General features: G+C 35.8%; 1 protein-coding gene across 2 annotated transcripts in view; it reads left to right on the top strand.

Annotated features, from left to right (window-relative positions):
- Positions 1-22,185, top strand: part of VDAC1 (voltage dependent anion channel 1) — a 38,745-nt gene extending 16,560 nt beyond the window's left edge. For both annotated transcript variants that reach the window (XM_001365850.4, XM_056811140.1), the window contains 8 exons: positions 713-782; positions 1,879-1,928; positions 5,727-5,879; positions 5,983-6,035; positions 12,810-13,037; positions 17,317-17,467; positions 18,474-18,531; positions 21,180-22,185. In XM_001365850.4, coding sequence (XP_001365887.1) covers positions 716-782; positions 1,879-1,928; positions 5,727-5,879; positions 5,983-6,035; positions 12,810-13,037; positions 17,317-17,467; positions 18,474-18,531; positions 21,180-21,271 — 852 coding nt within the window. In that variant the 5' untranslated portion in view covers positions 713-715 and the 3' untranslated portion in view covers positions 21,272-22,185. The remainder of the gene's footprint in view (positions 1-712; positions 783-1,878; positions 1,929-5,726; positions 5,880-5,982; positions 6,036-12,809; positions 13,038-17,316; positions 17,468-18,473; positions 18,532-21,179) is intronic.
- Positions 22,186-22,653: the final 468 nt, after the last annotated feature.

Raw genomic sequence — 22,653 nt, forward strand, 5'->3', positions numbered from 1 at the left:
CCAGGGTCACACAGCTAGTAAATATCTGAGGACAGATTTGAATGAGGATTTCCTGACTCTAGGTTCAGTCTCTTGGAAGGGTAGGAAAAAGTTCCAACTAGGAATGTCTCCAAGAAACTTCAAGGAATATGTTTTTCAGGTCATTGCAAGAGGAAGCTATCCATGAGAGTTTTGTGAAGGGCCTTAGTGACTTTTAATTACTCTCAGATCACTTGCTTTCAGTCCTTTCATCACTCATCCCTGGATTACTCCCACCATCCACTTCTCCTGGTTAGCATTGCTAAATAGAGTTGTTGGAAATCACTGAGCTGTGTTGACTTGGGTACAGTCTAAATTCATGTTATCCAGCTTCGGGGAGAGGGGGTGTTGCTGCAGCAAAAAAAATCTTTTTATTTTTCATTAATTTATTTCCTTTCTTACTTTCTACAAAAGGTTTTCTATGTCTTATCTTCTCTCCTTAAGCCTCATATGAGGGAGTTAGACTCAATGGCTTTCCAAAGGCTCTTCCTGCTCTAAATTTATGATCTTCTCATTATATGAAGCATGGAGAGTAATAATTTGCTGGTATAGTTAGCTAGTGGCAAGAAAATATATATGTATGAAATATTTAGTTGAGTACATTGCATTAATTTTAGTTCTATTTTCCATTAATAAAATAGATTTCTATAGCTAGAAAACATTCACATTCTGATAATTGTTTTTGTTCCTGCAGAAAATGGCTGTGCCACCTACTTATGCTGACCTTGGAAAATCTGCCAGGGATGTGTTTACTAAGGGCTATGGTGAGTTCTGTTTGGAAACTGTGCCATTTCTTTCATTGAGTATCTGAGACCTGAGCTGTTTTCTATGCAAATTTTTATGTACTGTAGCATATTAGATACATACCAATTGTTCAGAGAGTTGAAAATTATTTTCTGATCTACTTTTTTTCCGAGTGAAAATGTAAATGCTTCCAGAGTTGCTCCAAATAATTGACTCCTTTTTGCTTTATGTTTTTATTGATGTAGGTACTTTTTGTATTAGTACAAATTCAACCCTTCCATGTCTTCTTGAGCAGTTCTTGACATGTCTTTTCTATAATTCCTCATTAGGGATTCTACTAATCCCCTGGCAGCTTTCTTCTGTTTTTAGAAGTAAGAGAACAGCACTTGGGTTGTCCATTGAATCTCTCTCATTCTTGCTACATGGCTGATGCCCCCCCCCCCCTTTTTTTCTGATTCTCTGTTTCCATGTATCCTGTACCACTTTGTTCTGAAAATGATATCTAAACACCCTGAATATTGGGTACATTAGTGATGATTTTTATCAGCTGATAAAATAAAAATGATATTAGATGTATTTTAAGAGATTCAATGGTTTCATCTAATGTGAGAAACATTCCTTCTAAGTATTTAAATGGGAAGTCCCTGGTTTGTTCATCATCTCTTCATTTATGCAGCTCTGCCCAACCTGCGGCCAAGCTTTCAAAGCTGGCAGCCAGAACTCAGTTGGAGAAAAAATGCAAGGTCTGTCTTTGCCTTGAACACAGTTATATGAATGGTGCCAGAGGGAGATTTTTTTTTCTCATTCTAAATTTAGCTTGTCATTAGACCTATGAGCACTGGGCTCAATGACTGCTGCACAGCAGTGCCAGTTTCCGCCTGGGCCAACCCAGAAAATCAGGGGTGGGGCAAGGGGCCTTCCTAGGCTAGTATTCTCTCCTGATAGCTCATTAGCAGCAAGAGCATAAATAATTATCAGGCATTAGATGCTTAGTGCATGCAGTGTTGAAAAACCCAGGATTTATGAACCTTATTTTAAAAGGAATACTTAAAAGGTCTCTAAAAGAATGACTTTTTAGGCAATTCTTCCCTATTAATATTCTTCTTTTCTCCTTAGGATTTGGCTTAATAAAACTGGATCTGAAAACAAAATCTGAGAATGGACTGGTAAGTCTTTTCAATCCCTATAAATTTATCCTGAAGGTCTTTCCTAACATAGTCCGCTTATTGTCAAAAGTGGCACCTTGGAAATGGTCTATAATTCTAGATGGTAATTTCAGTTGTTTTTGTCTGTCTCATCTCCCAAAGATTTACTGTTATCAGCTGCAAAATTACTGTTTTGAGATTGTGCTCATCTCTTCATTTTGAACAGCTTTTAATAGGGGTGAGAGTTGGCAATATAGAACTAAGGAGAGGGTGTTTAGGACTTCTGAATAATTGTGCTATAGGACTATGGCTTATTTATTCTTTAGAGCTGAAAGATACTATCTAGTATCAGGTAGTGTGGAATTCTGTCCTCTATGAATACTAAAGAGGGAGAGCTGTAACATCAGAAGACAATTTTGATAGGGGGCAATATTATACATTTTCAAGTTACAACAGATTTTCCATTATTTAGATAGAATATCTATACAGAACTTTTGGGTAGGTTTTACTCTGGGATCTGGCCCTTAGGTCCTTCTTTCTCTGAAAACTGTGCAAAACAAAACAGAAATTCTCTAATAATCATAAGAACATGGAATCCTCAATCTGGTCTTAAGAAGTAACCTCAAGAACCCATTTAGTCTACTCCTCATTATAAAGATGAAGAAACTGAGGCTCATAGTGACTTGCCCAAGGTCATAAAGGTAGTATGTACTAGGTGTGGGTTTTGAACCCAGGTCCTCTGATGTTAACTCTAGTGTTCTTTCTTTATCTTCCAAGTTACTGTGCCTGTTTCCCTTGAGGCTTTAGCCAGGAAACAACATTGACTAATCATCCAGGGAAAGGTTGGCTAACATTTCTCTTCTAGTTTTCTTTCCACATTTTACAGATTCCTTCACCAAAACTGACCCAGAGGCCTGGGTCTTTCCAGTAGGGATTTAGGTAGTGTGTTTTATTTCTGGAATTCTTATTCCTTTTAAAGGCTCAAAGAACTCATAATTCTTAACGTTTCCATGGAATGAGAAGGAGGAAAGAGGACAAATACTAAAAAAATCAATTGTCACCTACTTTATTTTCTTTCTAATATTCATTAAAATTTTTTTTGTGTTCCAAATTCTCTTCCTTCTTCCAGACCTTCCCCTCTCCATTAAGAAGGCAAGCAAATGTGAAGTTATGCAAAACATATTTCCACATTAGCCATATTGCCCCCAAAAAGGCAAGGGAAAAAAGTCTCATCTACTTTTTGAATTACTTACAGAAAAATTTATACTAGGATGACTTCCTCAGCCTCTCCGCCATTCTTCTTTTCTCCCAATTCATTGATATTTGCCCAGGGAACATGAAAACATGGATGCTATTAATCTAAAACCAAATGAACTGTGCAAAAAAAAATCATACCATGTATTCCCAAGCCAACTGAAGATAATTTTTGGCATAACTTTTGCTTTAGTTCCTGTGTATCATATGTTCTTTGTAATTGGAGGGTGCTTCAATAGTGAACTATACTAATTAACATGTTTCACCTGTCAATTAACGTTTAACCCAAAAGGTTTCTCAATTCTGAATTTTCTTGTTTTTTTTCTTTTTTTTTAATTACAAAGATGAATTTCTTTACATATTTTAACATGGGGTCTGGTGAACTCTTTGAGGGCAGAGGTACAATATTTTTGCCTTTTTTGGGTATCAGTGTTTAGCACCCTGCCTGGCACATAGTAAAGGTTTAATAAATATTTATTGATTATTTATTTTTTATTGATCAAATATTGATTTTTTGATTTATTGATCAAATAATTATTGATTATTTGATAGTTAGTCACCTTTGTCAGGCATATGACTTTTACTTAATTTTGAAAACTAGAGACTTATTAACCAAGGAATCTCTTTCATGTCTTTCAAGGAATCTTCTATGATTTTGACATATAGCCAACAACCAAGTCTTTTTGTCAGTTGTGTGACTATAAAGGTCTATTCCGCTCTAGTATGTAGTTTGCAAAAACCTAGATGTTCCCTTTTCATTGCTTCCCAAGAGATGTAAGGGATACCCAATGTACAGCCTATTCACATCACTGGCATTCTTTACAGGGTTAGGAGACCAGGAGGCAGGTTGCTGTCATGGTGGGCAGACTTCCTGTGTAGGATTTATGACTGGATGTAGAAAAGAATCCTGTTGTTGAGAGAGCCTAGATGGGTTGACTGTATCATTAATGAGATAACAGCTCCATCTGCATTCTAACAAGAGATAAATATTTCTAAATTTCTAAAAATTGAATGTGTGGTACTTAAAATTGTTGTTTCTTAATGGAACAGAAATCATTAACTTTTGGCATGAAAGAGGCAATATGGTAAAGTGGAAAGAGTACTAGATTAGGAGTCAGAAAGACCCAGATTTGTATCCTGCCTTCTGTGACTTACTAACTCTGTGGCCTTAGGAAGCTCCTTAATTTCTCTGGGGATTAATTTCCTCATCTGTGAAATGATGGGGTTGGGCTAAATGTCCTCTTTGATCCCTTTCAGAATTAAATCTAATTCTCTGAAATTCACAGAGCTGAAGTTGTTGTTCAGTTGTTTCAGTCATATCTGGCTCTCCATGATCTCATTTAGGGTTTTCTTGGCAGAGATACTGGAGTGATTTGCAATTTCCTTCTCCAGCTCATTTTCACAGAGGCAAGCAAATGACTTGTGTAGGGTTTTACAGCTAGTAATTATCTGGAGCTTAATTTGAACTCAGGTCTTCTTGACTCTAGGCCTGCTACTCTATTTACTGTACTACCTAATTGCCCCAGTATTTAAGTAGAACTTTTCAAGGTAAGACCTTCCTGCCAAAACTAATTTAAGGCAGTTTACATAAATGAGGACCTGAGACATTTTAGACTCAGGTTCTGTTTACATCAATATGGAGTACTTCTTTTTTTGTTTTGTTTCATCTCTTTCAAGTTTATAGAAATTAATCTTTAGTGAGTCATAAAAGACACAGTTAATAAATAAGACAAAACAGCTGTATTCCTTACAATACCCCAAGAATGTTCTCAGTACCTTTGAATAAGGATTCTAGCTTACCTGAGACCTATATTACAGGAGATCCAACGATAGACAACAGATTCATGACTTTTCCACTTGCAAGCAGCATAGTAGGGGCAAGGGAGGATTTGGGGTACTCTTATGTGCTCCATGCTTCTGTGATTAACCTCTAGAGGGCAACATTCCACAATTGGAGCCAGGTTCTTCTGAAAATGAAGCACAGTAACATGATAGTGTGGAGTACTTCTAAAGCACAGTGCCTGGCATATACTAGGCACCTAATAAATGTTTGTTCCCGCCTCCCCCTTATAAAAATTGAAAGTTACAAAACAGATAAATTGCAGTGAGGTGATTCTTTGCCTTGCAAAGTAATTTATTATGTAATTTTTTAGAGTTGTGAGTTCCTCTGGTGATGTTAAGTGATTCATTCTATGAAAACATCATTTGAACACAGCTAATGACAGTTTTACATGCTAATAACAATAGCTGTTCATGTTTTGGTTTACAAAGCACTTTAGTCACAACAGTTTAGTACTAGTATCACCCTCATTTTATAGATGAAAAGACTAAGATTTAGAGAAATTAAGTAACAGGGTCAGCGCAAGAGAGATCCAAGACTGGACTCCATTCTTTTGACTCAGAATCTAGTGTTCTTTCTACTATAACATGAAATCTTTTAGATTTGCATATTGCATAACAGCAGGCATTGAAAATTTGGGGTAACAAATAGTCCTCTCCATTTTAAGTGTATAAGTATCCTATTTTGTACCCACTAACTTTCTTTCTTGTTCTCTTTTTTAAAAGGAATTTACAAGTTCAGGTTCAGCAAATACTGAGACCAGCAAAGTTTCAGGCAGTTTGGAAACAAAATATAAATGGTCTGAATATGGCTTGACATTCATAGAAAAATGGAACACAGACAATACACTGGGCACTGAAATTACTGTTGAGGATCAGGTAATCATGTTTCTGAAGAGGCATCTTTTTTTTTTTATCATTTTGTATGTCATAGCCTTCCTTGCAACTATAAATGCAACTTGTGAATTTCTTTTCTGTTCAGCTTGCACGTGGACTGAAGCTCACCTTTGATTCATCCTTCTCACCTAACACTGGGTAAGAATTGTTAGTTGAATTGGGTAACAAGGCTGCTTTGTGATAATGTCTGATGCAGAGCAGACACTGGGGAGCAGGTACAGGAATCTGTATTCTGAATGGCCTTCACTGTATGGATCTGTTTTGTAGTAAAATTTTCTCTAGTGCAATATATGACTTATTGTAAAGTGTACGTCCTGCTGTTACCGCTCCGTGTACATATGTACATAAAAATAATTTCAAAAGAAAATACCTTTTTTGATACCTGGATATAATCTGTGAAAGCTATGAATTTTGTCACTAAATAATGTCTGGCCTCTGTAAACTAAATCTACTGTGTAATATGAACTTGACATCCAAAAGTCTTAGTATTAAGTGAAGATACATGTAAACTTTGTTAATTCCAAAGACTTAAGCAGTTCAACAGTTACTTTGGAAGATAAACCAACTAACTGAATGTGGAAGAAGACATTGTGGTGTAATGGAAATAGTATTGGATTTGAATCCTTCAACTACCAATTACTAGCTGTGGGCAAGTAATTGGACAAATAATGTCTCTGAGTCTCAGTTTCTTCATCTGAAAATTGAGGACAATACTTGCACTACCAATGGGTAAATCATGTTATCTCTCTGTGCCTCCTTTTTCTCAGCTAAAGAAACTGGCCATATTTAGCCTGGATAGAGAAAAATTGGAAAGGGAGTTGAAGCAAATATAAGTTGCCACCATATAGTTGAAAGACTCATGCAGAAAAGGGATTGCATGTGTTCTACTTGGTCCCAGAAGGCAGAACTAGGAAGATTCATGGATGTTGCAGAGAAACACATTTTGGCTTTTTTAGGAAAATTTCCCAACTAGCAAAACTGTCTATATGAAATGAGTTGAATAGGAAGTAGTAGTTTCCCTCCCAGTTGAGGGATAATTTAAAAAAATTATTGATGGGCTATTTTTAAAATTAATTTTTATTTTTTCCAAAATTCAAATTCTTAACTTCCTATCCACTGCCCAGTTGAGGAAGAAAGAAAAACACAGCCCCTGGTAGTAACATGTAGAGTCAAACAAAATAAATTTCCACATCATTCAATTCTTAAAAAATTAGTTTACTATCTTTTTCTCTATTTATAATCTTTAACATTTCTTTCAAGGAGAGGCAGGTAGCATATTTCATTATTAGTCCTCTGGAATTATTATTGGTCTTTACACTAATCAGTTTTTAAGACTTTCACAGATGTTTGCCTTTACAGTATTGTTGTATATACTTTTTCCTAGTTTTTCTCACTTCATTCTGCATCAGTTCATACACGTTTTTCCAAGTTTCACTGAGACCATCCTCTCAACCATTTCTTATGACATAATAGTATTACATCATATTCATAAACCATAACTTATTCATCCTGATTGATGGATACCCCCTCAGTTTCCAATTCTTTGCTGTCACAAAAAAGAATCATAAATATTTCACACATCTTTAAATAGTTTATTTTGCTTAGGAATAAATAACCCCTTTTCAGAGAGTTTGTTGCTTGGGTAGTGGTTTATATGTCTTTGCCAAACTGTTAATTTCTTTTCTAGTTCTTCCATAGCTCTTATTTCTCTTCCTGTCCCCCCCCCCACCTGTGCTTGCATTTATCACTTAATATTTTTTAGCTTAAAAAAACCCTCTTTTATCTTTTGTAAGAATTTTAGTTGGATTTAATGGTATGACCAGGCCTTGTGTACTTTTGGAGAGAATGTCCAAGTTAGTCCTGCTGATGTTTTCTTGGGGTTGTGTTATTCCAGGACCACATAGACAGCTCAGACTAGGACCTGTTAGTTTTCAGTATTTCCAAAGTGGTCTGATTCTAGGCCACATTTGATCACTGCTCCCTAGTCAGAGTTGTTCAAGTTCCTGGCCTGGTTTTAAATGTGAGAGATAGAACTGTAAACTTGCTACTTATGGAATTTTAGTAAACTGCTTTTGGATTCAACCACTCTCAGCCAACTGGAAAGTTCTGCTGATTCAGAGCAGCAGAATTGTCTTTGTTCTGGATTATTCTGTACCCTTAAGACTGGTCCATAAGCTAAAACTGAGATTTCCCTCTGCACCCAGGATCTGATCCACACAGCTGCTGCTGTTTTGTTAGGTTGCAGCCTTGCCCTACACAATTTAGGACCCGTAACTGTCCCTCATCCTAGAATGTCACTTATCCTAAGTCCTCTCCTCATTCCTCCCTGCATCAATTACTCAGCACTAAGTAGTGAATTACAGAACTGCTAGTTGACAACTGTTCCTGCATACTGCATAAGGGTGCTCTTTGCCAGATTTAGAACTTCTTGCCCTTGCTTCTTTCTGAATTGGAATGCTTATCTCATTCCTGGCCAGACCTTATCCCCAATGGCTCAAACCTCAATTTCTGACTCCCTACACCTTCCTGGGCTGGAAATAAGACTCACTCTGATTTTGAAGGGGATTTCCCAGGCAATTGGTGAATTTTCTGGCTCTCTTTGGAGGAGGGTCCCCCCCCCCAACTTTTTGTGAGAGAGGAAACTCACTGTACTTTTTCCTTCTACTCTGCCATCTTAGCCTGCCTCTAGCATCCAGTGCTATTTCTTTTGCTACTACAGTCATTATTGGTTTTGCAGTTATTCAGATTTTAGCTTATTTTTAGTTAGTTTTTCATTTATGTTATTTTAATAATTGTGCATGTTGTTTTCCTGGCTCACTTAAATCCGCATCATTTCATACAAATATTTCCCTGCTTCATTGTGTTTCTATTATTTCTTACTGTAAAATTACATCCTGTTTCAGTTATATATGGCAGTTTGTTCAGTCACATGATTTATTGCCAACTTCCTTCTTGGATTTTGTATCCTGTGAAAAACTGAACCTCTCCTGCTGTCTTTCAATTGCTGCTCTTCTAAAAATGTCTTTTTAAAATGTCAGAATAGGAATTCATGATTTAACAAAAATGGTGGCAAAAGTTAGAAAGCAGTATAGCAGAAACTAGGTATAGACCAATATTTCACAACCTATATCAAGATGAGGTCAAAATGGGTCTATGGTTTAGATATAAAGAGTGATACATAATTAAATGAGGGAAACACAAAATAGTTTACCTTGAAGATGTTTGGAGAAGGGAAGAACTTAATACCTAACAAGAAATAATGAGCGTTATAAAATGTAAAATGAATAATTTTGATTATATTAAATTAAAAAACTTCTGTACATACAAAATTAATGAGCCAATATTAGAAAGGAAACCACAAACTAAGGAAAACTTTATAATAAATTTCTCTAATAAAGGTCTAATTTCTCAAATTTATAGAGAACTAAGTTAAATTTATAAGAATACAAACCATTCCCCAGTTGACAAATGGTCAAAGCAATTTTCAGATGAAGAAATCAAAACTATCAATAATATATGAAAAAATATTCTAAATCACTCTTGATTAGAGAAGTGCAAATTGAAACAACTCTGAGGTTCCACCGTATACCTATCAATATGACAGTAAAAGAAAGGGATAAATGTTGGAAGGGATGCATCAAAATTGGGACACTGATGCACTGCTGGATTTGTGAACTGATCCAACCATTCTGGAGGAAAATTTGGAACTATTCCCATAGGACCATAAAACTTTGATCCTGTAATAACACTTTGCTATTACTATGGTATACTATATATGGTATATGGATCTCCCAAAGAGCTCATAGAAAAACGAAAGGACCTACTTGTACAAAAATATTTATAGCAGCATTTTTTGTGGTGGCAAAGAAATGGAAATTGAGAGCATGTCCACCAGTTGGGGAATAGCTGAACAAATTGTGGTACATGTTGGTGATCAAATATTATTGTGCTATAAAAAATGATAAGCAAGATGATTTCAGAAAAAGATGGAAAGATCTGTAGGAACTGATGCAGAGTGAAATAAGCAGAACTGTGAGAATATTGTATAGAGTAACAGCGATATTGTATGGTGATTATCTTTGAAAACTTGGCTACTCTTAGCAATGCAATTATCTGGTACAGTTCTGAAGGACTTATGACTGGGTAACACTATTCACTTTCAGAGAAAGAATGGATGGATATGGATCAAAGTGTACTATCTTTCACATCCATGTATTCACGGTTTTGTTTTGGGGTTTTGTTTTTGTATGGCTGTTCTCTTACAACAATGACCAATATGGAAGTGTTTTGCATGATAATCAAAACAGAAGAAGAAAGAGAAAAAATACCACTTGCAACTTTCCATTGTGATACCTGCCCAGCCCGCCTCCCCAGCTTCAGCCTTTCTGGTTATTATCAAATATAGCCTAGCAGAAAGAGATAAAAACTGAAATTTCATTCAAAATGACTATATAAAAAGTATATAATATTTGGGAACCCACAAAGAAATTATGTAAATTCAACCACAAAACACTTCAGAGAAATAGACTGACTTACACAATTACATATTTATATATGCACAGACTTACATATGTACTTTACAATTACATATTTACATATGTACTCATTTACATAATTGCATAATTAACTTACACAATAGTTACTAACTGCTTGACATTGGGCAATGCTAATATAATAAAAATGACAATATAACCTAAAATAATTTATTTGTTGACATACCCATGAAACTACTGAAGAATTATGTTATAGAGCTAGAAAAAAATAATACAATAAATGTTAATAAAAATAATAAAACTCATCTAAAGGGACAGGTAGATAGTATAGCGCCAGGCCTGAAGTTTCGAAGACTCATCTTTTCGAGTTCAATTCTGACTTCAGACAATTATTTTTACTATCTCTATGACCCTGGGCAAGCTACTTGACCCTATTTGCCTCAATTCCTCATCTGTAAAATAAGCTGGAGAAGGAAATGCCAAACTACTCCAGTGGTTTCCTTGCCAAGAAAACTTCAAATGGGGTCACAAAGTGTAGGACATGACTGAAGTGACTGAACAACAATGACAACAAAAGAACAGAATGTCAATAATCTCAATGGAAATAATGAAAAAAAAGTAGGAAAGAAAAGACCCTGTTGGTACCAGATGTCAACTGTTCTACAAAGCGGTAATCTTCCAAACTATTTAATATAGATTAAAAAACAGAAAAATTGGTCAGATGAAACGATTAGATATTCAAGATCCAAAGCAAATGAATATAATAGCATAATGTTTTATAAACCCAGTGACTTTTTTTGTTTAGCAAAGAATTGGAAACTTAAGAGTGTTCCCATAAACTGGAGAATAACTGGCTGAACAAAGAATGTAGGAGACAGGTATACACAGGGAAAAAAAAGATAATTGTTCTTGTATCAAGATGTGCTCCACTGGAATTCTCACAATATTAAAGCTGCATTTAAAATATTTGGTTGAATCACTGTGGTGAACTTAGACAAGAGGTGTGCAGAAAGGAAATGCATGAATAAGTTGTGATCTGGCTTTTTTAAAAGCCCCTATCTTCTATCTTAGAATTAATACTGTATATTAGTTCCAAGACAGAAGAGTGGTAAGGGCTAGGCAATGGGGTTTAAGTAATTTACCCAGGGTCACACAGCTAGGAAATACCTAATTTGAACCCAGGACCCCCCATCTTTAAGGCCTAGCTTTTAATCCACTGAGCCACCTAACTGTCATGTCCCATTATTGATGTTTCCATGTGGCTCAGTTGCACTTGTTGTAAAATAATAGTAATAATATTTTTTTTACCAAATCCCACATTAGGTGAAACAGAGTAAATACAGGTGCTAAGTGGCTGAGTTACTATTTAGCAATGGGGCATAGACTGGGTATGAACAGTGTTAATAATCCTACAGATTTGCAGTAAGTGTTAAACTCTTGTTGGAGACAGTGTTGCTATTGTGCCATTCCATCAGTGCTTTTGTCCAAAAGCACTGGTTTCATTCTGATTATAAATATAGAATAGATACTCTGTTTTTATACTAGGAAAGGTTCATTTTCACAATTCCTGAGAATGATCCTCAGTGAGGTTGAGCCATGAGCAGTTTTCAGCAACTCTAAAAGTTATTGAAACATTACTTTTTTGCTTATATATTTTACTTCATGTCATCTTAGGGACTGTCTTGGGGTATCTTCCTTATTAATAATAATTAGCACTTTTATTGTATTTTGACCCACTTTTCATATGTCATCTCATTTGAGCCATACAAACCTAGTCACAGGAGGCTGTTACTACAAGACAACATTAATTCCATTTTAAATTTGAAAAGAAATTAAGATTCTGACAAGGTAAGGGACTTTGTGCTCACTGAGCTGGTAAACAAAAATAATATTAAATAGCATTTTAAGGCTTATGATTGTTATTGTTCAGTCTTTTACTCTTCATGACCCTGTGGGTGGTAGCATGCCAATGCCATCCATGAAATTTTCTTGTCAGAGAGAGACTGAAGTGGTTTATCATTTCTTTCTGCAGTGGATTATGGCAAACAGATTAGGTGATTTACCCATGGTCACACAGCTAGTGTCTGAGGTCACATTTGAATTTGGGTCTTCTTGATTCCAGGACCAATGCTCTTTCCACTGAGCCACCTGGCTGCCTCTTAAGGCTTATAGAGTGCTTTGCAAGTATGCTTCCAATCACCGAGTAGTAGGTGTTACCAATAAATATTAGAATAGTGGAGGTTGGATTGGAAACTTAAGTTTTGCTGACTAAGTCTAGTACTCTCCACTGTTCCTTTTTTCTCTATAGTTAGTATATTTACTGAAATCTGTGTGTTGGGTGTAACTGCTATTTTTTGCACACATGTGCAACCCCCCCCCCCCAGCATGAAATTGATAACCCTGTTTTCTTTTTCTTTAGGAAAAAAAATGCTAAGATTAAGTCAGGATACAAGAGGGAACATATCAATCTTGGCTGTGACATGGATTTTGATATTTCTGGGCCTTCAATACGAGGAGCTGTGGTACTTGGCTATGAAGGCTGGTTGGCAGGCTACCAGATGAATTTTGAAACTTCTAAATCACGGGTTACCCAGAGCAACTTTGCTGTTGGCTACAAGACTGATGAATTCCAGCTGCACACCAATGTGTGAGTGAGAAAACACAAGAAGCTTTGGTCCTTTCCTTCCCCCTTTTCTTTCCCATCCCTGCTACTTAGCAGTGAAGGAAGCCAATTGTTGGAAATAATGAAGACCAAAGGACTCTTAACAAGTATTATTTCTTGGCAGATACTGTCTGTCTTATTTTTGTCTCTGGATTAGTCTATATTATTTCTTATAGAGATAAAATTCCTGGGGGATACCTTCTTCATGAGCTAAGAACAATAAATGTATTACTTTGTAAATATAGAATGACAGATTGGTTTCCAAAGCACCAGACAGATTTTCAACTGGAAAGAAGACCTAAATCATAGTTAGAAATTATCCTTGAGAATATAACTAGGGCTGAAAAGAATGGAGTGGCAGAGAAACCTCTAGTTATAGAAGCCCAATGAACTAATTTAAGATAGTCAGTCATGTGAGAATAACATAGTGAGGTAAATACAAAAGGTTTTTTTTCTCTCCCTTGCCAGTAGAGGTCACTAAAAGTTGGGCTCTATTATAGTTGGGGCCCATTTGCTTATGTGTTTCTGAATCTTCGTAGATTCCTTCCTTCATATTCAATGCCAAAAATTTTTTGAAGATTTTTTCCAATTCCTTTCTTTTTTTTTAATGCTTACTTTCTGTCTCAGAATCAGTACTGTATTGGTTTCAAGGCAAAAGAGCAGTAAGGACTAGGTAATTTGTCCAAGGTTACACAGCTAATAAGTGTCTGACGCCAGATTTGATGCCAAGACCTCCAATCTCTGTGCTTGGCTTTCAATCCATGGAGCCTCCTTGCTTCCCCTTTCCCAATTCTTTTTGAAGGGTTTTGGAAATAAAAATAAAAATTTGTAGACAAACCTTGAGAGATGTTTCAACCCTCTAGTAGCTTATAATGAGACTCATTCACTTATGCCCTAGAACATCTCATCTCCCATTAGACTTCAGAAAGGTGCATCAGTTAGTGGTCAGTCCTGCTACTCTTTTCTCCTGTCATATTTTCCTTAAGCAGCTCTGGGTTGATCCTTTGATTAATTTTCAGATAACAATTACCTAAGAACACGTAGATGTTTGGAAGCTGGAAGTTAGCTCCTAATTCAGTGAACACAGAGTCATGGGGATGATTATAAGAGCTTAAATTTTATGAGCCTTGTATAAGATTAAAGTGCCTTACACACTATAGACATAAAATCAAACAGTGGTCTCTCGGTGTACCTCTAGGTAAATAGTAGCTGCAGGACAGGTCGTACTCAACAGGAAGGACATAACTTTAAGAATATGTTGGGAAAATTTTTTTTAAGGAGGGTTCTGTGGAATGAGGAATGTTACAGCCATTAAAATTACTCCTTTGGCATTACTTTTAAATCTCAAGATTTTTTTTACTGAAACTCACTTTTTATAGTACTTCTCTGATTTATCTGAAATTTTTAAATTAGGGATTCATCTTATTTCTTGGAATATGTGAGGACATAAGAGGCACTCCAAGTTACTTTGAAGCATGACTTCCAATTTGTCCCTATGTTAAAATAGAGTTTTATAAAATTTCACAGAATATTTTACAATTCTGAATGTCATTTCATTCAGTCATATCAGTAATCAGGCATTAGTGATTGAGGGCTTTTAATTTTTGAGATTGCAACCAGGATTTTGTGATGACAGTATAGATTCCCCTCCCCCAAATCCATGTAAAAAGTTTCCAACATTTAAAAAAAAACTCTTTTAGTCTCCAATTCTCCCCTTCACCAAGATGGTAAGCAATCTGAAACAGATTTTGTGTGTAGAATCATTTTCCCACATAAATTCTTTTGTAGAAGGAAACTTGACCCCCCCCCCCCCAAATTAAGAAAGTGAAGAAATTTTGCTTTGCTTTGGATTCAGACTCTAATAGTTCTTTCTCTGGAAGCAGATGACATTCTTTATCATGAATCTAAAGCAATAACTTTTTAAGTAATAGTGGTGATTGATATTTGCGTGGCTCTTGACACCAATAATAAAAAAGATAAATTGATATTTTTTAAACCTTATCTTTTATCTTATGCTTAGGGTCACACAGCTATGAAGTGTCTGATGCCATATTTCAACCCAGGTCCTTCCAACTCCAGGTCTAGCATTCTATCCTCTGAGCCAACTAGCTGCAGCTTCTTCAGATATTATTAACACCATATTATAGCTGATGAAACTAAAGTTCATATGGGTTGTGACTTGCTCAGGGTAACATAGCTAGTATGTTTTGGAAGTGAGATGTGAACTGAGTACAAGAATTTATCCACTAAACTCACTGAGCAGCAGTCAACCCAGACTTGTGACCAGATCCAATATCTTTTGGAAACAGTCAGAATGATGAACTGCAACAGTGGAATGTCTCTTTCCAGTTAAATTTTATGGAAATATAAGTTTGGTTTTTCTTTCTTTTCTTTCAAAAACAGTGATTGAACATTATCTGGGCCTCAGTTTCCACCTTTGCAATATGAGGCAAGTCCAACCTGACTAGATGAATTTTGAGGCCCCTTCCCATTCTGACCTTTGATGGTACATGAATAATACCATTCTAGAATCTTCTAGAATGGACTGCTCCCATAATAAAAAGTACACAAGTGGAGTTGTTAAGAATTCAAAGATGCCTTTAAGGTGACTGGCATGGCTCTTGACACCAATAATAAAAAGATAAAGAGAAGATCCACACTGAGGGTTTAGAAGAGAAGATGTTAAAGCTTTTTCTTTGTCTCTAAAGAGTTTTTTCCTCTTATTTCTTGGGTATCTTAGAAAATGAGATGAAATATCCACTTTGATCTTTGAAGTAGGGAGTTCTCTACTTTCCCCTGCAATCCCTCCCACTTTCATCAAAGACAAAATCAATTGAGTAATAATTGATAACACAAATCCCTCAATTATGCTATAAGATGTACAGCAAAATGGACAATCTTAAGCCTGGATAATCCATCAGACAGGTAATTGGCTCCTGATAATGCCCTACTAGCAGCAATGGAAAGCCTTTGTGACTTTATACAACTCCTATAACCTCTTAGTTTCCTTTTCTTTAAAATGTGGAGGTTTGATCAGATGACCCATATGATCTCTTCCAGTTCCAAGTCTGTGGTACTGTGATGTATGTCTAATTCTGGGCACTTTGGGAGTAGGGAGGTAGGGAGAACAAATTCCCTTATGGAGGCTACAGTTTTATGAGAAAGGCAAGACTAATAAGAATCCTAAATTTGAACTTTTTTGAAATTTTGGAAATTAGTAGAAGCATGCTCAGAAATAAGATTAGGGAGGGAGAGGGAAGCAGGTCTTGCAGGCTTTTAAAAAAAATTAAAGTAGCATGAATAAAAGAAAGACATAAATGTGGGTATGAAACTGATATGTGTGGAGATAATGAGGAAATGTGCTGAGGAATGTACTGGGAGCAGTAGGAGATAATGGTTTGGACCAGGCTATGGAGGGCTTTTAAAAATCAGTCATCTGTTTCATTTGGCTTTTACAGAGTGGAAAAAATAATAGGATGCAAAAAATATTCCTGAAATACAGGACTCTTGAAAACTATGAGAGCTTAAATAGATGATCCAGATTGGATTTTCACAATCTTAAGTTCTTAACGTACCTAAGTGGTGACAGCTTAGAGAAAGAATTAGTTTCTTCCATCATTGCTACTACTGCAGAGGCAGCCCTGGGTTAAGATAAATATTTAATAAATAAATTTTTAAAAATTGCAGCTGTCCATTCTGGAGGTAGCTAATATTATATATATTTGTCATATATATATATATATATGACAAATATATGTAATATAATAATAACATGTAGCTAATATTGAAAACTGCTCAGGAATCTCAGCTAAAGCTGAGAGCAATACCTCAGAATGTCAACTATGGCCAAGACAGGATTTTTGTGTCTCTTTTGTCCCTCTATTTACACTATGCACTCTTACACTTTTTTGCTATTTTAGGTGTTAACTTTGGTTAGTATGGATATTTGGCTTCATTATAGAAACCTATGTTGTCCTTTAGAAGCCCTCATGTGTCTGAAATAATGTTTCCTTCACATCTGATGCCCCCAACTCACATTTCTGTCCAGTTTTTGGCAGGTTTCCTGTTGTTAGATACTTTGTAGTGAAGTTTGAAAAGACTGGCATTCACGATTCTTGTGAGCAGCTAATTAAACCCATTCAAAATTTTTGTTATCAGCTATTTAAATTTAACACAATTCCATATGAATTTATACTGTGCCTGCTATATTTCACAGATTTGTCTTCCAGTAGCAATTTGCCACTTGTTTTCTACTTGGTTACAGGAATGATGGCACAGAGTTTGGGGGCTCTATTTATCAGAAAGTGAACAAGAAGTTGGAAACTGCTGTCAATTTAGCCTGGACAGCTGGAAATAGCAACACTCGCTTTGGAATAGCAGCCAAATATCAGATTGACCCTGAGGCCTCTTTCTCTGTGAGTACATGTGTCTTCACAAGCTTAAAAGGAAATGTGGAATTATTTGCTGTTTTTAAATTCAGCTGTTGTGAGCTCTAGCAACACAGGGCTTTGGTTTCAGACTTGCCCTTTATGCTAAGGTTTAATATATATGCTTTTATTTTTATTTGTTAAATAAGTTATATTAATGACTTTTGATTTTAGTTCAGAGTCATTCTCTGATTTACCTCTGTCTTTATTTCATACAAGCCTTCTCGAGTTACAAAAGAAAAAGAATTAAGCAAAATCAGCCAGCATTCATTAAGTATTTTAAAAATCCTCCTCTCTGGTGGATAGCCTTACACACAGCCCACTTATCACCATTAGTGAAATGTCTCATGTTGCCCCACGTGTTGTGTTAACAGTTCCTGTCCTTTGCAATTCTTGTCTCTAGAGTAAGTAGAGATGACCTCAGCTCTGTGCCCTTTAGTGTGGCAGGAGGTAAGGAGGAATGAGAAAGAAAGCAAATATCAAATGCCTTTTCCACCTTCTTTCAGCCTCCCACCAATCAATTTTGGTCTAGTTTAGATTTCACTAAATGACTGGTTTGTGTCTGGGTTTGGAATGATTGGATAGTTATTATCACCTGCCTGGGCCATCTGAAGTCATATCTACTTAAGAAGTTCTAGACAAGGAATTGTACCTTTTAAAATGGCCTAATGTTGAAATGTAAACATAGTTAAACCTTCATAGGATGACTGTCAAAAGTTATATTCCTAGGAACAACCAGAAAATACATTTCCATGGAAATGAGGTTTTCAAGGCTTGTTACATATATTGATTTAAACACAGCATTTGAACACTTATCTTATATTCACCCTCTTAAGAAATAATTTCAAGTTCCCATGAATTCTGTATTGTATATGTTCCATAAACATGGGAATTGTAAAGAATAAAGTCATTGTATGCTGAAAGGAGTTAATAGATAATTAAAGCTTTCCAGTTCACTTTATAACACTTAACCCTTTTCTTTCTCTCTAAATAGGCTAAAGTGAACAACTCTAGCCTGATAGGCTTAGGTTACACCCAGACTCTAAAACCAGGTAAGGGTTACTTTGGATAAAAATCCACTTTTGTGTCTCAACAGTAAGCTTATATTATATTTTGTGTTGTATATTGTTAATTGTGGCATTTTTCTGTAACATTTTGTATTGGGGTATGGTTTGGAAGAACCTTAGCCAGCATATGAAGAAAATTAGACTCTAGTCCTGACTCTTCCCTTGAATTATGCCAAGACTTAAAGCCAAATTATTTCCAATTTCAGATCTCAGTTTCACTATCTATATAATGAGAAGGCTAAATTATCATTTGAGAGTCAAGTGTAATTGAAAAAACGTTAAATTTGAAAGCAGATCTCTTTTTGACCCTGTTCAAGTCCCTTTATCCCAAAGGGCTTCAGTTTCCTTAACTGTAAAATCAATTTGGATTATCTGTTTTCCATGGTCCCTTTTGGCTTTCTAGTTTATGGTCTCTAGTCTTTCAATTCTGATTCCTTTTCCATTTGGTTTTCATAGTCAGCCTAAAAGTAATTCCCGATATAGGCCAGAAATCAAGACAACATCCTTACTTTTTTCCTTCAACCCATGTACAAGTTTGAGTCTTCTGACTATCCTTGAAGTGACCTGCTGAGCCATTTGAATTTAAATAATATTTAAAGTTCTTCCAAGACATGATTGATGTCTGCCTCTTGAACTAAATTCATAGAATAGGCTCAGAGGTAGAGAGGACTTTAGAGGGGCAGCTAGATTGCTCAGTGGATAGAGCTTCAGACCTGGAGATTGCATAGCCCTTACTATTTTTCTGTCTTGGAACTGATACTTAGTATCAGTTTGAAGAAAGAATGTAAGAGTTAGATGAAAGGGGAAAAAAAGAAAGAGGGAAAGAGGAAGGAAGGAAGGAAGGAAGGAAGGAAGGAAGGAAGGAAGGAAGGAAGGAAGGAAGGAAGGAAGGAAGGAAGGAAGGAAGGAAGGAAGGAAGGAAAACTAACTTAGAGATCAGAAGTTCGGGCTAAGAAATGGTGAGGGCTCAAGGTCACATGACAAGTAAATGGCAATACCCAGACTAAAGCTAATATCTGTTGAGTCTAAACTTAATGCTCTTGACTCTATACAGCTAGATGGGGTAAATTTTAAGACTTGGTAATGGGTTCTAGAATATCAAATAGGCTAGGAAAAAAATAAAACTGGGAAATAAAAATCATGAAGTCATTCAACATCATCTTGTTACAAGATACTTCTTAGGAAGTGCTCATTATGTAAGATCTGTTTCAGGAACATAAATCATGGTAGGGTAGGGGATTAATGGACTGGGTACCTTTGGGTCTTTTAGACAACACAGAGACTTCAGTGGGAATTCCAAAAGAGTAATCTGAGAGGAAAAGGAAAAAATAGTTTGAAGGTTTAAGTGCCAAGTGCCATAAAAATCTTAAAGTATCAGGCAAATAAGAGTTAATTGTGATAAACTTTAAAGTAGGATGTGGATAAGAATTATCCAAGACATGCAGGTTTGAAATAGGTGTGATCCTTGTTGGGGGACATCCACATCAATGAGATCATTCTTCCATTTGAATATTATTATAATCATTTAATTAATTTTTATTTTAAAATGTTTTTCCATGTCTCCATGATTCATTTTCTTTTCTTCTCCCTAGAGCCAGTAAGCAATCCCACTGTCATACAAATGTATTATTATAATTATTATTAGACAGCATAGTGTAGCACAGAGGTGTCAAAATCACAGCTAGTGGTCTGCTTTGGCCAGCAAAACTCCACAGTGCAGTCCAAACCAGATTAAAATGTAATTGTGAAATGTTTGACAAAGTAAAAATAATATTAATTTGTGGTTTTCTAAGGGAATATGCAGCCAACAGTTTCTATTTGTCACCACTGGTTTAGTGGATAGAGAGCTAGGTTTGAAATCACAGGAAAACCTGGGTGCAAATCTTGTCCTTGATACACATTGACTATGTGATCATAGGCATGTTATTTGATCTCTCAGTGTTGCAGCAACTACCTTAATACTTTAAGTCAGTAGAGGTACTAGGAGTTCCCCACATCAGAGGGTTCTCAAAATTTTTGTTCTTGAGATCTCTTTATACCCTTAAAATATTTAGAAATCTAAAGAACTTTTGTTTAAAATATTTAATTCATTTAAAATAATAAGCCTATTATATATTAATATAAATAACAATTTTAATGCAAACCCAATATTTTCAAAAACAAGATCAATTAGAAGAATGGCATTGCTTTACATATTTGTCCAAATTTCTTTAATGACTGGTTTAATAGAAGATAGCTAAATTCTCATAAATGCTTCTGCATTTGGTCTGTTGTGGTAGGACTTGATGAGGACATTTTTTCCTCTCACAGATGTATACTTCAGTGGGCAAATAACATGTTAGACCTCCTGAAAGAGTCTTGGGGAACTGTAAGAGTCCATGGATCACACTTTGAGAACTGTTACCCTTTGTTAGGTCCTATCTCATAAGTGTTTTCAATAATTCTCGGGTTTTTTTTTCCCCAAAGTTCATTACATAATAGTCTATCATGTGGCCAGTGAAAATATTTGTATTACTTTGTAGGGGAAGTGATTATCTTCCTAAAAGTTCTACTGGGAGGTTCTGGATTTTTCTGGTTCATGCAAAATGTTTAACCTTTCATTGATGCAATCTTCTTATCTGTTTGTACTATAGGTATCAAACTGACATTATCAGCTTTGCTGGATGGCAAGAATGTCAATGCTGGTGGCCACAAGCTTGGTCTAGGACTGGAATTTCAAGCATAAAAAAGTTGTACAATCACTTAATTTTAAACTATTTTGCAGGATAGCTACCTTCAGAAATTAGTGTACCTTTCCATGTTGTATGTCTGGGACGCAAGTATTGCTATGTATCAATCATGTTAGACCTCCAGGTTAAAGATGAAGCAGCTTTAAAGTGTTATCCTTTCAGAGATACAGAAGAAACCTGACTCAGAATAAAGGTCCTTTCAGCTTCAGGCTTTTGAGGGGATATGTGATGATTCCCACAACAGCTTTCAGAATTCTCTTAAGGATTAAAAGGGTGCATTGAACCACCTTTTTTATAGTGGAAGCCAATGATCTGTAGGCATTTAGTGAATGTGGACTGAATAAATGAATGAAATCTTGACTTCCTGAGAATTCATGGTCCATTGCAGTCAACTTGGTTACATTTCTATCCTAAGTGGGTAGAAAGAGGCTCATTCCTTGATGGAGTGAAAAATTGTTTGAAAAGGAGACTCTTTTTTAAAGTCAAATCCTTATGAGTTGTTCCAGCCTTGATTAGTTATTTCTTCTGCCAAAAGTTGTTTGCAGAGTCCTTTAGGTGTCCACTTTGTACCATTTTGTTGTGGAGCCAGTTTGATGTGATTAAGTCAATAATGTAGTACCTAATTCCCAGTCTCATTGTGGTTCCATTCACTTTGGCTGAGTAATATACAAAGAGGAGGCTAGGACACAGAATCATAAGCAGGGAAGAGTCTGTGTAACTGTGCTCACATAGTGACATCACTTGGAATAAAAATTGGACTTCTGTTGTATTCTCACACTAATTTTTTTTTTAGCGAATTAATGGATACATTTTAGAGTCTTCCATATTGTGTGGAATTAGACACTTTCCCCTCCAAATGCTGTACTTACCACCACTTAAAAATACAACTTGAATAAAATATTGAAACCTCTGCCTATTTCTCTTTGTATTTTTATTAGTATATTTAATGGCTTATAGCATGGGCTTAGAAACATGTTGAATATTCTTGATCCTTTCCCACAAATATACCTTATTTAGACAAAGAATAAAAAACTACATGCATGAGCATGCATTTTTGGGATGGGTTTCAGGCAGAAAGAGCAGTCCTTCCTTTGTTCTAATACACATCTTGCAGCAAGTATCACAAAAAGGACAGATGTCAATATTTGCTGTGGTTTGACTTTGGATATGGTTCAGAGCTGTTTTTTTTTTTTCTTTCCTTAAGCCATATCTACGTTTAAAGGATTTTGAAATGAGGGTTTGTCAGGTTTCATCATGCCTTAATTGTTGTTAAGGATCAAGTGAGATAATAAAAATGAAAAAAGTCATTGAAAAGAATATAATTGATTTATTCATTAAAGCTTTGTATCCCCAGGGGCTTACCTTAACAACAGATATT

This window comes from Monodelphis domestica, chromosome 1 (genome assembly GCF_027887165.1).
Source record: "Monodelphis domestica isolate mMonDom1 chromosome 1, mMonDom1.pri, whole genome shotgun sequence".
Classification (NCBI taxonomy): domain Eukaryota; kingdom Metazoa; phylum Chordata; class Mammalia; order Didelphimorphia; family Didelphidae; genus Monodelphis; species Monodelphis domestica.